The sequence below is a fragment of the Hyperolius riggenbachi genome, chromosome 11 (assembly GCF_040937935.1).
Source record: "Hyperolius riggenbachi isolate aHypRig1 chromosome 11, aHypRig1.pri, whole genome shotgun sequence".
NCBI lineage: Eukaryota > Metazoa > Chordata > Amphibia > Anura > Hyperoliidae > Hyperolius > Hyperolius riggenbachi.
The window spans coordinates 154401414-154417743 of NC_090656.1; the positions used below are offsets into that span (position 1 = coordinate 154401414).

A 16330-nucleotide genomic window follows, 5' to 3' on the forward strand; every position below is an offset into this window, starting at 1 on the left:
TTGTTATCCAGTGGGAGGGACGGCGGTGCAGCTGTTTGCGGCGTGGGCAACACCCGCGCCGTAGCAGGTGAGGAATCGCTGCCAGGCTCCACAAGGTTCACCCAGTGCGCGGTAAGGGAGATGTATCGATCCTGGCCGAACGCACTCGTCCAGGTGTCAGTGGTGAGGTGAACCTTGCAGGCAACGGCATTCTTCAAGCTTCGGGTTATTTTGCTGAACACGTGCTCATGCAACTCAGGCACTGCAGAGCGCGCAAAGTGGTAGCGGCTGGGAACCACGTAACGTGGGATGGCCACTGACATCATGCCCTTGAAGCTGTTTGTCTCCACCACTCGATATGGCAGCATTTCGCAGGCCAGAAGCTTGGCTATGCTGGCTGTTACTGCCACGGCCCGGGGGTCATTTGCTGGCAATTTCCTCTTGCGCTCAAACATCTCCGACACAGACAACTGAACCGTAGCGCTGCACATGGAAGGGCTGTTGGTTGTTGTGTTTGATGAACACTGGGAGACCTCAAGAGCACTACTCCGGAAAGTGACAGTGTCAGCGTCGTCTGATGTTTGTGAATGTTGTGAACCACGCAATGGCTGGGCTACTGCTGCTGCTGAGGCGGGTCTGGTGTTGAGTCTGGTGAACCCAAGGGAGGCAGTGTTGCTGGTACCCTGTCCTGCCGCGTTTGCCCACAGAGTGGGATGTTTGGATAGCATGTGGCGGCTCATGCTGGTGGTGGAGAGGTTGTTAATACTTTTCCCCCTGCTCAGGCGGGTCTTGCACACCTTGCAAATCGCCATGGTAACATCCTCAGTGCAGTCTTCAAAGAAAGCCCAGACTTTGGAGCACCTGCCTTGCTGGCGATTTCTGTTTGCTCCTCTTTTGCCTCTCACTTGAACTTCCACGCTTGTGGTGCCTGAAATTGCGCGCCGCCTACCTTGTGGCACAAGGCGAACTCGTGCAGCAGTGGGTTCTTCAACAGACTCATCTGTGCTGCTGCTACGACGGCGATGTTCTCGTTCACAAACAAAATCTGGGTCTCTGTCCACATTGTCCATACCCTCCTCTTCCATCTCCTGAAACTCGTCATATGTCATTGTGGGGGGCCGCCGCCGTGGAGTAGAGCTCCCCAGAACAACCTCTGCGCAGCTCACTCCAACGTCGTCTTCCAGATCTTGTCGGCCGACCTCCTACAATTGCAACCCCTCCTGCCCAACTTGCTCTGGGATTTGGGTTTCCGAGTCCTCCTCGGACTCGCCATGTATTTCAGTGCGCGGTGCATTTCCCACAGTTAATGGTTGTGAATCCAGGCACAACATTTCTGGCTGTTCCTCCATTGACCTTTGAAAGGTGGAAGTTTGTTGGGCTGGGAATAGCTCCTGCGAATACCCCATTGTGTCCTGAGGTAGTTAATCGGACTGGTTATCTGGCAGTTGTGTGCGTGGTGTCGCTGCCGGTTGTGTCAGCTTTGTGCCCACTGGCTCCTTGTAACTGGCTGAGGACTCGGACCTCGTGCGTGATGTGCTGGTGCTGCTTAACCCATTGCTGGACGCTTGAGAGGTCATCCAAGTAATTATCTGGTCCTGTTCTTTTGGATTTGTGAGGGTTGTTGTCCTGGACAACATGGGCGGTATTGAGTGGGTTTTCTTGGGTGCTCCCCTGTGGCCTGTACGTTAACCGTCAGGGGAAACACCTCTTCCCTTGCCCCTCCCTCTTTCACCGGATTTCTTCCTCATTTCACTTATCCTTACAGTACACGCTGACTGGCAGCAGTACAGTGGCAGTACAGAAATGCTATACAGTACCACTATTCCCAGCAGCGACACAGAGCACAATGCTATACAGTGGCGGGTGAGCGGTGTACCACTATTCCCAGCAGCGACACAGAGCACAATGCTATACAGTGGCGGGTGAGCGGTGTACCACTATTCCCAGCAGCGACACAGAGCACAATGCTATACAGTGGCGGGTGAGCGGTGTACCACTATTCCCAGTAGCGACACAGAGCACAATGCTATACAGTGGCGGGTGAGTGGTGTACCACTATTCCCAGCAGCGACACAGAGCACAATGCTATACAGTGGCGGGTGAGCGGTGTACTACTATTCCCAGAAGACACAGAGTGGCAGTAAACAGAATGCTATACAGTGTGGCTGAGCGAGGTACACAGAGTGGCAGTAAACAGAATGCTATATAGTGTGGCTGAGCGAGCGGTGTACTACTATTCCCAGCAGACACAGAACAGTAAACAGAATGCTATATAGTGTGGCTGAGCGGTGTACCACTATTCCCAGCAGCGACACAGAGCACAATGCTATACAGTGGCGGGTGAGCGGTGTACCACTATTCCCAGCAGCGACACAGAGCACAATGCTATACAGTGGCGGGTGAGCGGTGTACCACTATTCCCAGCAGCGACACAGAGCACAATGCTATACAGTGGCGGGTGAGCGGTGTACCACTATTCCCAGCAGCGACACAGAGCACAATGCTATACAGTGGCGGGTGAGCGGTGTACCACTATTCCCAGTAGCGACACAGAGCACAATGCTATACAGTGGCGGGTGAACGGTGTACTACTATTCCCAGCAGACACAGAACAGTAAACAGAATGCTATATAGTGTGGCTGAGCGAGGTACACAGAGTGGCAGTAAACAGAATGCTATATAGTGTGGCTGAGCGAGCGGTGTACTACTATTCCCAGCAGACACAGAACAGTAAACAGAATGCTATATAGTGTGGCTGAGCGAGGTACACAGAGTGGCAGTAAACAGAATGCTATATAGTGTGTCTGAGCGAGCGGTGTACTACTATTCCCAGCAGACACAGAACAGTAAACAGAATGCTATATAGTGTGGCTGAGCGAGGTACACAGAGTGGCAGTAAACAGAATGCTATATAGTGTGGCTGAGCGAGCGGTGTACTACTATTCCCAGCAGACACAGAACAGTAAACAGAATGCTATATAGTGTGGCTGAGCGAGGTACACAGAGTGGCAGTAAACAGAATGCTATATAGTGTGGCTGAGCGAGCGGTGTACTACTATTCCCAGCAGACACAGAACAGTAAACAGAATGCTATATAGTGTGGCTGAGCGAGGTACACAGAGTGGCAGTAAACAGAATGCTGAGCGAGCGGTGTACTACTATTCCTAGCAGCGACACAATGACTGGGGGGACCCTGGCTAGCGTGGCTGGAGCGCGAACTACCCTGCCTGCCTACCCAAAGCTAAACCCACAGACAAATGGCGGAAATATGACGTGGTTCGGGTATTTATTTACCCGAACCACGTGACAGTTCGGCCAATCAGAGTGCGTTCGGGTCCGAACCACGTGACCCGTTCGGCCAATCACAGCGCTAGCCGAACGTTCGGGGAACGTTCGGCCATGCGCTCTTAGTTCGGCCATGTGGCCGAACGGTTTGGCCGAACACCATCAGGTGTTCGGCCGAACTCGAACATCACCCGAACAGGGTGATGTTCTGCAGAACCCGAACAGTGGCGAACACTGTTCGCCCAACACTATTAGTAACCCCTCAAATAGTTTGCATACAACTGATGTTAAGCTTATGGGTCTATAATTTCCTGGATCTGATTTTTTGCCCTTCTTAAATAATGGGAAAACGTGGGCTGTACGCCAATCCACTGGGACTCTGCCAGTTGAAAGAGAGTCACAAAAGATAAGATAAAGGGGTTTATCTATAACTGAACTTAATTCCCTTAGGGGGATCGGTTGAAAAGGGCGCCCGAGCTGCCTGTATGAAAAGGGCGCCGCCATAGACATCAATGTTATTTCTGGAAATATGGGCTACAAGGTGTAGAAAAGGGCGCCCGAGTTTTGATATAGGCTACAAGTGGGCTCCCCTTTGTAGCCCATATTTTTTTCGGCTACAGTAAGGTGCCCCACTGTAGCCCATATTATTGACTTTTTTTTGTAGCCGAAGTTTTTATATGGGCTACAAGCACTGTAAGCCGAATTACTTCATTCCCCCACTATCCATGGCGGCCTGGAGGGGGAATAGTAATTAACACATCCCAGAGTTTTTTTCTAGCCGAAGTTTGTATATGGGCTACAAGCGCTGGAAGCCGAATTATTTCATTCCCCCACTATCCATGGCGGCCTGGAGGGGGAATAGTAATTAACACATCCCGGAGTTTTTTTCTAGCCGAAGTTTGTATATGGGCTACAAGCGCTGGAAGCCGAATTATTTCATTCCCCCACTATCCATGGCGGCCTGGAGGGGGAATAGTAATTAACACATCCCAGAGTTTTTTTGTAGCCGAAGTTTTTATATGGGCTACACCAGGCGCCTTTCTTTTTTGTAGCCGAAGTTTTTATATGGGCTACACCAAGCGTCTTTTTTGTAGCCGAAGTTTATATGGGCTACACCAGGCGCCTTTTTTGTAGCCGAAGTTGGTATATATATGGGCTCCACCAGGCGTCCTTTTTTACCGGCGCGCTTTTCATGTAGACCCCCCTTAGGACCCGAGGATGCATGCCATCCGGGCCAGGTGCCTTGACTATTTTTAATTTATTGAGTCTTGCCTTCAATTCTTCCTGCGTTAAGTATTTAATATTACAGTTGAAGATTGAGGCAGTGTAGGAGGGGCACAAAACTCACTCAGCTATCATTTCCCTATTGTGTTTAAAGCAGAGAAACAAGAAAAAGGGATACATGGCAGTGACTGCAAGCCAGATAACTAGAAATGAAGGTGTTAGGGGGGTTGGGGGCCCTAGGGTGCCTCTTAGTCTAATAGCAATCAGTGTGTGATGGCTGGGGTGGGAGGGATGGAGGGGCACACTTTGGTGTCTCATCCTTGGGTTCTGGAGGACCTTGTCCCTTCTCTGGGAAGTGGTTATTGGGTTTCCCCCTGTGAAATATCAGAACAGGTTCCCTCCATGACTTTTTTGCCCTTCATCGGCTGCATAATTGTACATGAAGATAGGCAAGTTTGGAGGCCACTGTGGAAAAAAAGGGAATTTTCCTAGTAGAACTCAAGTCCGTCTGGTGGCCATTGTAAGCAGAGGGGGAATTTTTCGTCACAAATCCTGGGTTTCACATTCCCAGGATGCTAGCCTATTGATAATAACAATGCCTAAAAGAAGAGGTCTGAGCAGCAGTGCTTCAAATGTCAACATCAGAAGAGAAGAGCTTGTCTTAGTGGACATGCGCAGTTTCTTTAGTCCAATGCATCGCTACAGCCCTTCAGCATCCACCCTCAAAGAACGCCTCGACCGCTAGGTAGCGCACTACCTGGCCTTAACTGCCGATATGGACAGTTTAAGGAGAGATGAATCCCTGGACTATTGGGTGCGTATGCTTGACCTCTGGCCTGAGCTCTCACAATTTGCCATCGAACGTCTCTCTTGCCCCACCTTAAGCATCCTGTCAGAGTGGACCTTCAGCGCAGCAGGAGGGATTGTCACTGAGAAGCGAAGTCAATTAGGTCAGAAAAGTGTGGATTACCACACCTTTATAAAAATGAATAAGGCATGGATCCGGAAGGGCTGCTGTCTGCCTGAAGACTTTTAACGCCCCCACCCACCATCTCTGCACGCCACGTGACTGACTTCTCTGTCACCACTAACAGGGTCCAGACCAAGACTCCAGGATTCCACAGGTGGATCCTGAATTTTTAAGGCCACTGCTAAAAATCCTGAATTTTTAAGGCCGCAGCCGCTAGAAAAAAAAAAATTCTGGCATGCGTACATGCCTAATTTTTGTGGCCTGTAGTGCTGAACTGTGGCTGTAACAACAACAACAAAAGGCATGCACATGATGTCAATTCCCCTTCATGACCGTTACCTTGTCGTGGTGAGGGGGCTTGCATATCGCAATGAAGCAATGACCTATATGAGTGTGTTGGGGGCACACCCAAGAAGAGGATAAGGTCATTGCTTCATTGTGGACAGACCAAATTCGATCGATCGGCTGGATACGTTTTAGCTAAACCTTTGGGCACCTCAGGTGATCATTCAATAAAGCCTACTAGGCCAACACTGGGCCCACACTGCAGAACCAGTGTTTTATGGGTCACTTTACTGGCCCAACCATAGGGGCTTGAAAACCGACATGGCCTGTACTCTTGCAATGTGCACACATTAGCATGGTGACCACTACACAAATATTGCAGCGGAGAGCACTAACATTTAAGTCCTGAGAGTGTCAACTATTAACAACTCTTTGTGGTGCATTAAATGCAGAGTTTGGTCTGTCAGAGTTTGGTCTGTCAGTGTGAAGCGGGCATAACCCTAACATTAACACTCTGGACATTTAAAAGCAGCATGGTCAGGGCAGGTATATAGAGATGGCCCGAACGGTTCGCCAGCAGAAGTACCCAGTGAAATTCATCTGTTTGCGTCTGCGGCGTGATGCGAACACATAGTGCGTTTGACCCGCCCCCTATACCTCATCATTGGGCTAAACTTTGACCCTCTACATCACAGTCAGCATACACATGGCAGCCAATCAGGCTGCACTCCTCCATGGACCCCCTGCCCCCCTATAAAAATGCAGCAGCGCTGGCCATGTTCTCAGTCTCCGGCTGCTGCTTTAGTGAGAGGAAAGGAGAGACTTTGCTGGAGATAGGGAAAGCGTTAGTTAGGCTGTTGGTAGCGTGCTCCTCGCTATTATTTATTGCTGAAAATACCCCAAAAAAGCCCTTTTGCGGGCTAATATTGTTCTGATGTGTTTTGTGTGTGTGTGTGTGTGTGTGTGTGTGTGTAACACACTGCATACAGCCCATAGTCTCAGCTGGCCCTTGTAGTCCACCAGCACACTCTATTACCAGTGCATATCTTTCATCTGTATTTGTGATTGCACTTACTATAGCATAGCACTCTGTGTGGGTGACACGCCACATACAGCCCACAGTCCACACAGCTAGCCCTTGTTGTAGTCTGCCAGAACACTCTATTATCAGTGCATATCTTTCAACTATACAGTATTTGTGATTGAACTTACTATAGCATAGCTCTCTGTGTGGGTGACACACTGCATACAGACCACAGTTCACGCAGCTGGCCCTTGTTGTAGTCCTCCAGCACACTCTATTACCAGTGCATATCTTCCAACTGTATTTGTGATTGCACTTACTATAGCATAGCTCTCTGTGTGGGTGACACACTGCATACAGCCCACAGTTAACACAGCTGGCCCTTGTTATAGTCCACCAGCATACTCTATTACCAGTGCATATCTTTCAATTGTATTTGTGATTGCACTTACTATAGCATAGCTCTCTGTGTGGGTGACACATTGCATACAGCCCACAGTCCACGCAGTTGGCCCTTGCTGCTTCTAAAAGATTAGGGACAGTATGAAAACAATCACGGAGAACAAAAAAAATCTCTGTTACAATGCACAGAAATCCAAAACTCCCACTCCCCCCCCCCCCCCCCCCCCAAAAAAAAAAAATGAACTGTATTAACTTTCAGGAAGCAAAAGAATGGTTTAAGCAGTCTGTCTTTCCTGTACAGCTAATGCTGAGGTGCTGTGAGTCATGTCTTCTGATTACACACTTTTTACACTCAACTGTAGCTAAATAAACAAACACAGCTCAGTGCAGCTCATTTCTACAGCATTTCTATGTGGAATTAGGCTTGGTTCACACTTGTTTTAAAAAATGTATCTGTGGGATATAAATAGGACCCACTTCCACTCGTGCAGAAACACGGATCGCACTCGGATCCGTGTGGCACAGGAGGAAAATGTAACGGAGGAGAGTCCGGATTTGACACTTTTCCCCGGACTGGACGGGAAAACATGTCCAATGCATGTCTATGAGAATGGACACAGTCCATTCTCACTAGGCTAGTCGCCGCCTCCATGTCGCATCCGTGTCGCATCCACGCCACCACCGTGACGTAATAGTCATGTGTCCCGCCGCTCATCACCGCCGTTCGGCCCATTCTGAATGGCCCAATGGTCGGAGATTCTCCATTGAGCTGCAGTAGACCAATGGGAATCCTCAGCAACAGAGAGAATTCTCATTGGTTCATGTTGGACCAATGAGAATTATCCTTGTTGCTAGGGAAACCTGACCTGTTGCAGCCTTTGGAGAGCTATGCTTCTGCTGGTCCCTGGCCTGCTGAAGGGACCGAGTGCGGGATGAGTGATGGCAGCGACTCAGGTGAGCAGTGATGCGTACAGGCCGACGTATTGACTCTGTGGACATGGAACAGATGCTGAACGGTGTATTTGCGCAAAGCAGATGCAGAATGGACAGAACACATCCGCCTCATGGATGCGGATTCTGTTTCCATTCTGCATCCGCACAAGTGTGGACTAAGCTTTAATACTTTTCAGTCTTTTCTTTGCAAGAGCTCGGGTACACTGTAGGTCCAGTTTCAGATCAACTCAAGCATTGCCCCAATTTTTTATTGTTCTAAATGTTTTAAGATAACAAAATAAAAATGTAATAATCACACATCTAAATACGAGTATATGTTTCAGGTTACAGTCTGTTTCTGGTTGCTGCTCATGAATTTGGCCATGCTCTTGGACTGGAACACTCAGATGATCCAGGTGCATTAATGGCTCCAATTTACACTTATACTAAAAACTTTCGCCTGTCGCAAGATGATATCAGTGGGATCCAAGAACTTTATGGTAAGCTGGCAAGCTAAGATCTTTCTAAATACACACACTAACTGGTTAGTAATCTGTATACTACTCATTAGATATAGCTGCAATGATCTTTGAAAGTGTAGAACATTCCAGTACTATGGTAGTGCTCATAATTTTAGCTTCTCAACATCTTTAAATAGGCCAGTGGTTCTCTCTGTGAAAGCCTATCACTCTCTGTGAAAGGCTGCAAGTCTGCTGCTCTCACTAATGGTGTCCATACATAGTACAATGTTTTCATTTTTTTTAATTAGATAATATTGTTTGATTATTCTGTTAGTTCGAATATAAAGATTTGTCTAATATGTACGATCGGATTTTTATTTAAAAAAAAAATGGATAATGATTTGAAAAAAAGATTATTTTGGACTTTTATTTGATCGTTTTGGCCAAATAAACAGGAAAATTAAACATTTTTATTGTACCGTGTATGGACACCATTATACTCAGCAAACTGCATGAGCGCCTCAAAAGAAAGTTCAATTTTTTATCTTTTATTTCAATTGTTATAAACTGTTTCACGTTTCACATCTGAAAAGTGCAACTCAATGGGCTCGATTCACAAAGTGGTGATAACCCAGTTAAAGACTTTAGGCGTGATAACCATTTTTATCATGCCTAAACTCAGTTTAGGCATGATAAGTTTAGGCATGATAAGTTTAGGCATGATAAGTTTAGGCATGCTAAGTTTAGATAAGTTTAGATAGCGTGCAAAGTCCCACACGCAAAGCAGCGCCATTAAACTCTATGCGTAGTGCACCAGACTTTGCTAGCGCAAAACTTTTGATCAGCTGTGCACTGCGGTGCTAACCCAGTTGGTGCTTAAACTTATCACGCCTAAAAACTTATCACACCTAAACTTATCATGCCTAAACTTATCACACCTAAACTTATCACACCTAAACTTATCATGCCTAAACGGAGTTTAGGCGTGATAAAGGGCTTTTCACTAGCGTGCTAACTGTTAGCACCGCTTTGTGAATCAGGCCCAATGTATGTAACACCCCATCTCTTAAGTTGTAATAGTAATGTATTGTACCGTGTTAACTATTAGTAAAAGCAAGAAGTTTTGAGTCAGGATGATACCATTTATCAGCTAACTTAAAGAGACTCTGTAACAAAATTTTCAGCCTTAGTTCTTCTATCCTATAAGTTCCTTTGCCTGTTCTAATGTGCTCTGGCTTACTGCAGCCTTTCCTAATTGCACAGTGGCTATGTTATCTCTGTTATATGATCTAATCTGTTTTCTTCTGTCGGCTCTGTCGGACTAGGCTGGAATGTGTGGAATGTGCCGGGCTGCTTGTGATTGGATAGAAGCGATACACAGCCTCTGCAGGCCCCCTGCAGGCTCTGTATGACTCACACACTCTGCTTATGTGAGCCTATCACAAGCTAGTTTGTTTGTAAACACTGCCTAAAACTGTTAATTACAAGCCAGGATTGCAGCAGAGAGTGGCAGAAACAGCACAGAGGGGCCCAGGAGAACATAATGAATAGAATGGTATGCTTTTTGCTGTAAAAATTTTAGAGTACAGATTCTCTTTAAAAGAATAAGAGTAAGCAAGCTATCGGCTGTGCATCCTTTGTCAGACTTAAATCCTGTCAGGATTTAATAGGATGTAAGTCTGACTGAGGCTGCACAGACGAAAGCTTGCTTACTCTTATTCTTTTTTTTTTTTTTTTTTTTACTTTTTTTTGTGGAGGAAGGAAAGATACAATAAAGGCAAATATAATTGCACAATCAAACAACAAAGAAGTGTATAGTCAATGTACAGAGTGTCAGGTATACAGGCAGCGAGACAGACAAAGTCTAAATATAGGCAATAAGATGGCATTCAGGGTGTTCCCTGCAAACAATCAGAACAACAATAAACATATACAATACATTCAGCACAAATTATGACTAAAGAAACTAAGGTAAATTGTTTTTTTTTTCAGATTCTTTATTTATCAAAAGTATATCTTAACATTTATATCAAACATTAAAACCGACTTTCATACAATCTTATATCACTATAGGGGTACAATCCAAATCTTCAGTTTCCATCCTGAGACCACTCAGGGTGCCAATTAAAGGAAGATCTCTTATATTCATCTCAAGTACCCTGCTTCCATTTTACTTTTCCCTCATCCCAGGGCGAGGATACCCTCACCACCCACCTAGTAGAAAATTCTCTTATCCTTCTAGATTATTTAAATTATTCTTATTAGATAATTATATCATGTCTTTAAGGTCATCTTTACTTTATCTTCCCCTCAGATTGACCCCTCAACCCCATATGCATGAGATCTAATATAATCAACTCTAACATTCACCCAAACGCACCAACCATCGTTAATTCAATCCTTCCACCACCAATCACCCGTACCAGGGCCACTTTAGGCAGTCACAGTCCCCCCTCGCGCCCAGACAGGCCCCCTTACCGCTCCATACCTCTAATCTTCCCCAACACTCAGGTCTGCTCCCCCGTCCAGAGCCCCCCATCTTTACCGTCTACACTGCCTGTTTAAACTCCTCAGAGTCCACAAACAAATTCCATTTTTCCAAAATCCTGTCGTGTAATTCTTCTGTCCCCCGTGTTGAAGCCATCAACTTTTCCATCCACTGAGTGTGCCCTATCTCATAAAACCACTCCAGCATGGTGGTGTGGAGGGTGTGTGTGTGTGTGTGTGGGGGGGGTCCGGTGACTTCCAATTTCTAGCAATAAGGATTCTAGCTGCATTTTTCAAATAACAGCTCAAAGTTCTACTATATGCCTTCACACCCTGCTCGCCATGATGAAGTAGCATACTGGCAGGTTCCATTCCCCCCTCTTGATCCGTTATTTTAGAAATATATGTCTGTATCAAGTTCCAATAGCCTTGAATCACTGAGCACTCCCCAAAAATGTGGAAGTATGACCCCACCTCTTTGTGGCATCTCCGAACACCTTGGGTCCGCATTTGGAAACATCCTATTTAATATTTCGGGGGTTCTATGCCATCAATTTAAAATCTTAAAACCAGATTCCTGCATCCTTGCTGAGGTTGAGGATTTATATGAAAGCTTAACAATTTTATTCCACTGTGCCTTAGTAAAAGTAATCTGGAGGTCATTCTGCCATTTATTTCTCATTATTATTATTATTATTATTATTATTTTTATGTATATATATATATATATATATACACTGTACAGCGTTGCGTAATATGTCGGCGCTATATAAATATATAGCGCCGACATATTACGCAACGCTGTACAGTATATATATATATATATATATCTTGTCACTAACTGTCCCTCAAACGAGCTCACAATCTAATCCCTACCATTGCCATATGTCTATATTATGTAGTGTAAGTACTGTAGTCTAGGGCCAATTTTTTAGGGGGAGCCAATTAACTTATCTGTATGTTTTTGGAATGTGGGAGGAAACCGGAGTGTCCGGAGGAAACCCACGCAGACACGGAGAGGACATACAAACTCTTTGCAGATAGTGCCCTGGCCGGGATTCGAACCAGGGACCCAGCGCTGCAAGGCGAGAGCGCTAACCACTACGCCACCGTGCTGCCCCATGATGGATATATAATCTTCACCCCCACTACATAAACCATACATTACCGATAATGTTTTTTTTTTACTCGTCCCTCTGAGTTACATATATTTTCAAATTTTGTAAGATCTTGTGAGAATGCCAGCTTCTTCCCCTGTGAGAGAGTAAAGTGACGGAGACATATTACGTTCCATCCATCTAACTCCGGGATCCCCAGTGCAGCTCTAATCTCCTCTATTGGTCTCCATTCTCCCTGCTGAACTAAAATTCCTGCATTTAAACCAGGGGTCCGCCTCCACCACCCAGAATCATTTTTCCCGCATTTATTTTCTAATCTAGGGTTTCCCAACACTGACATCAAGGGGGAGGGAGAGAAAGAGAGAGAAAGCTCTTCTTTTATCCTGAAGAAGGTCTTAATCGTGTGATTAGGTAGTGCACTGGCAGGGTGTGCACTCTTGTGCATGTATGGCAACCACACAACTTTCTGGAGAGGCACCTCGTGGGAACACTGCTCAATATCTACCTATGCCTTCACATGTTTATGTCTATGCCAATCTACAATCCTCACCAACATTGCTGCCAGATAGTATTTGTATGGATCCGGTACTGCCAACCCTCCCTTTTTTCTCGCTTGTCTTAAGAGATTGAACTTAATCCTGGCCCCCTTATCCAGCCATATAAATTGCGTGGATTCCCTTCTAACCTCTTTAAAAAAACTTAGATGGAATCGGGATAGGTAGGGTCTGATAGACATATATTAATCTAGGCATTACATTCATTTTTATAGCGTTGACTCTTCCCAAAGAAAGCGGCCCATCCCTCTCGTGGCTCCCCTCTTTCTCTCCTCACTCCCTCTCAAACCCTCCACAACACACAAACCCAGCCATAACAACAACCATTCTACCATCCATTCCCTTCTCATTGTCGTCACACCCCGACAATCACTTTTCTGTGGATACCGTCCACTGGCTCCTGCATAAGAGCCACCGAGAACCATCATCTCTCTAAAGGTCCCTAATGACCTTCAGCTAGGGCCAATCTTTTGGCCCAGTGAGGAGTAAACTGCGTTCAGACCTAGGCACCCTCCTTCCTGCCCCCTGCCAGACCCATAGCCACAAAAAAAAACAAAAAACACACCCCTCTCACCTCCATCTCCTCTCTTCTTCCCGAACCCGGGCTATATCCTCTCGCACCCTCCCCCCCCCATCATCCCCAGAACACACAGGGAAGGCAGGTTCCTCTTCCCCTCTATACTCATCTCTATCCCCCTTTTCTCTCTTTTCTTTTAAAGTGCAAACAACAATTCCAACCATCAGTGTGGGTTTCCCCTTTCTAATCTATATCTAACAAAACAACATCTGTGGTTCTACACTGTATTTTATTTGACATTACATCTCTGTGTCTACCCCAAACTTACTCTATCCCCCCTAATCCACTTTATTTTCCCGTATGTCCCTGCGGGTGGGTCCGCACCCCACCTGTCGGCGGGAAGCGGGCACACCCCCCGGGTGTCCCCCGTGCTCCACATCACCCCATCCCCATATTTTTTCATAGTGGTCTAACACCCATGCTCATATTTTCAAGTGCATAACCATATTTCTTTCAAAGAAAAGGACGCTAAACATTGTTGCCCCCCTGTGTCCCAATCCCCTCTCTACAGTGCGGGGGGGGGGGGGGGGGGGGGGGCTGCACGCCACCGGTCACCTCCCCCCACTTTCCGACCGGCGCCGAGCGGGCCCACCCCCGACCCAAGATCCATTTTCACACTTCCACCATCACGACCAACACTCAGTCCCATCAACAAAATTGATAAATCATTCCATATACCCCTGGAATCTATTTTACTCTTCAACCTTCTCAAACAATTAAGTTAGGTAATGGACTTACCTCCCTCAAGCAGACACAAAAACTGAGTAGTTCAACATAAGTAAATTTATTGGTACACTCCAGTGTACCAATACATTTACTTATGTTGAAATACACAGTTTTTGTGTCTGCTTGAGGGAGGTAAGTCCACCACTGCCTCCTAAGCAATTTTAAATATTTTAAATACTGTTTTTATCCTTTTGGCGCCTCTGTTCAGTTTATAATACATCATACATCCACCCTTGGTGGAGGGGGATACCCCTTTCTCTTCACGCCTACAGAGAGCGACTTTTTAATCCTGAGTGGGGACAGGTTAATCTCCTCACCTGCTTATACAGTGGTTGCCTGGAGGTAACCCTGGTTTGTGAGTATACATTTTACTCTTTCTCATTATACCAATTGCCTTGACTTACTACACTATATTGGGCTCTCGGTTCTCCCTTTATATATAACTGTTGTAACATAGTTTTCCTGGCCACTGCTGCAATTATTACGGCAAGCCGTTTACTGACACGTATCACCCTTACTCTCTCAATCTCCATAACGCCAAATAAAGCCCAATCTGCAGTGAGTGGCAACTAGTTCAGCAACTTGGTCATAATATACTCCATCACCTCACACTTGAACACTTGATAATTCTGCAGTGCCAAAAACAGTGTGCTAGATCAGCATGCGGGTGAGAGAACTTGACACATGAGTGGTCAGAGGATAGTTTCATCTTAAATGACTGTTCTGGGGAAATATACAAATAATTGAACTGTTTAAGGAGCATTTCTCTGTACACAGAAGAAGGGATCACTTGCCATGAGTAATTAAAGAAAACCTGAACTGAAAATTAAAAGTCAAAATAAGCATACACAAGTCATTCTTACCTCCCGTTTAGTCTACTCCTCAATCTCTTTCTCCTCTCCTGCATCCTGTTTGTCCACTGTGATCAAGGGAAATCTCCGTCCTCCATTTTGAAAATGACCATTACCCCATAACAGCTTTCTGGTCAGCACACTGTTAAACTGTAACATCATCCACTTGAGCCATAGGGAAACATGGACATTACCGGGACATCAGTTGTCCACTCAGCTATACCCGACAGCAACTGATATATAACTGACAGCAACTGATATATTTCAGTTCAGACAAAATGTTGTCAGAACTGGAAGGGATCATTGTCAGAAGAAAATGGTGAGCTTCTGAGAGGAACTGATGGCAAGGTAACTATTTAATGTTCATTTGAAGTTACCTCATGTGTTTATTTTAAATAATTTTACTCAGTACAGGTTCCCTTTAAAGCTTTTGAGTAAAGTTGAAATAGTAAGGCACGGGAAATGCTGGATCCATTTGGCAACATTGAAAGATTTTTGTTCATAGTCTAAAGTCAGATGTAAACAGTTATAGCATAATGAAATGTATTTTCTTAGATTGATTTGATACCTGTGACATTGTATCTAAAGTATTATCCCAGTCCTTATCTGACAACCGGCCTAACACCTGCGTGATATAGGAATTTAATTGCAGAAGAGGAGGATGTCATGAAGGGAAACTGGTCTAAGAGGGCAGACTGGGTCAAAGCGGTGCGGGAGAAAATTTTACACAATCCCGTAAAGAATTTGCTTCAGAGCAAAGCAGAAGGAACAAAGGCGCCAAAAGAATAAGATCACAAAATTAAAAACGTTTTTATAAAAATTGCTTGGGGGGCAGTGGTGGGCTTACCCCCTATAAGCAGACACTGGAAAATGTCTATTTCAAAAGATAGATTATTTTATTGGTACACTCCAATGGGGCTGCAACGCGTTTCGCAGGCGTAGACCCGCTTCCTCAGGCAATACAAATAGGAGTACACAACTGGAGACAAAGGCAGACAATAGTGTATGTAAGTACCTGATACATTCAGAAAAGGGGATATACAGGTATATACAAATTTGAACATGTCACATAATCACACACAAACTAAGAAATTATCTAGTGTAGTATTCGAGTAGTTTTTATACGTGGGTGTTGGCTATATAGTGCCGGCAAGCATTTTTTTTTTTGTTTTTTTTATGTTCGAAATTTTTGCCGATTTAAACGCTTATATACGTAAACTTACTCTCAAACGACACTTCGCTATAGAAAAGCTTAATCCCTCACCCACTGCAGAACTCACTGCCCTTATTATTACGGACAATGACACAATACCTCCAATTACTCTCTCCACCCCTGAAATAGAAACAGAAAAATTCATCACCACTAAACTTAAAGGAAGATCCCGGTTCTACCCTGTAGCGTCCAAAGGCAACTTCATAGATACTTTTTATTCACTAGTACTCCATGACCTACA

General features: G+C 45.4%; 1 protein-coding gene across 2 annotated transcripts in view; it reads left to right on the plus strand.

Annotated features, from left to right (window-relative positions):
- The window catches only part of MMP2 (matrix metallopeptidase 2), a 1058469-nt gene that overhangs the window by 415433 nt on the left and 626706 nt on the right, over nucleotides 1–16330 (plus strand). For both annotated transcript variants that reach the window (XM_068260421.1, XM_068260420.1), the window contains one exon: nucleotides 8447–8602. In XM_068260421.1, coding sequence (XP_068116522.1) covers nucleotides 8447–8602 — 156 coding nt within the window. The remainder of the gene's footprint in view (nucleotides 1–8446; nucleotides 8603–16330) is intronic.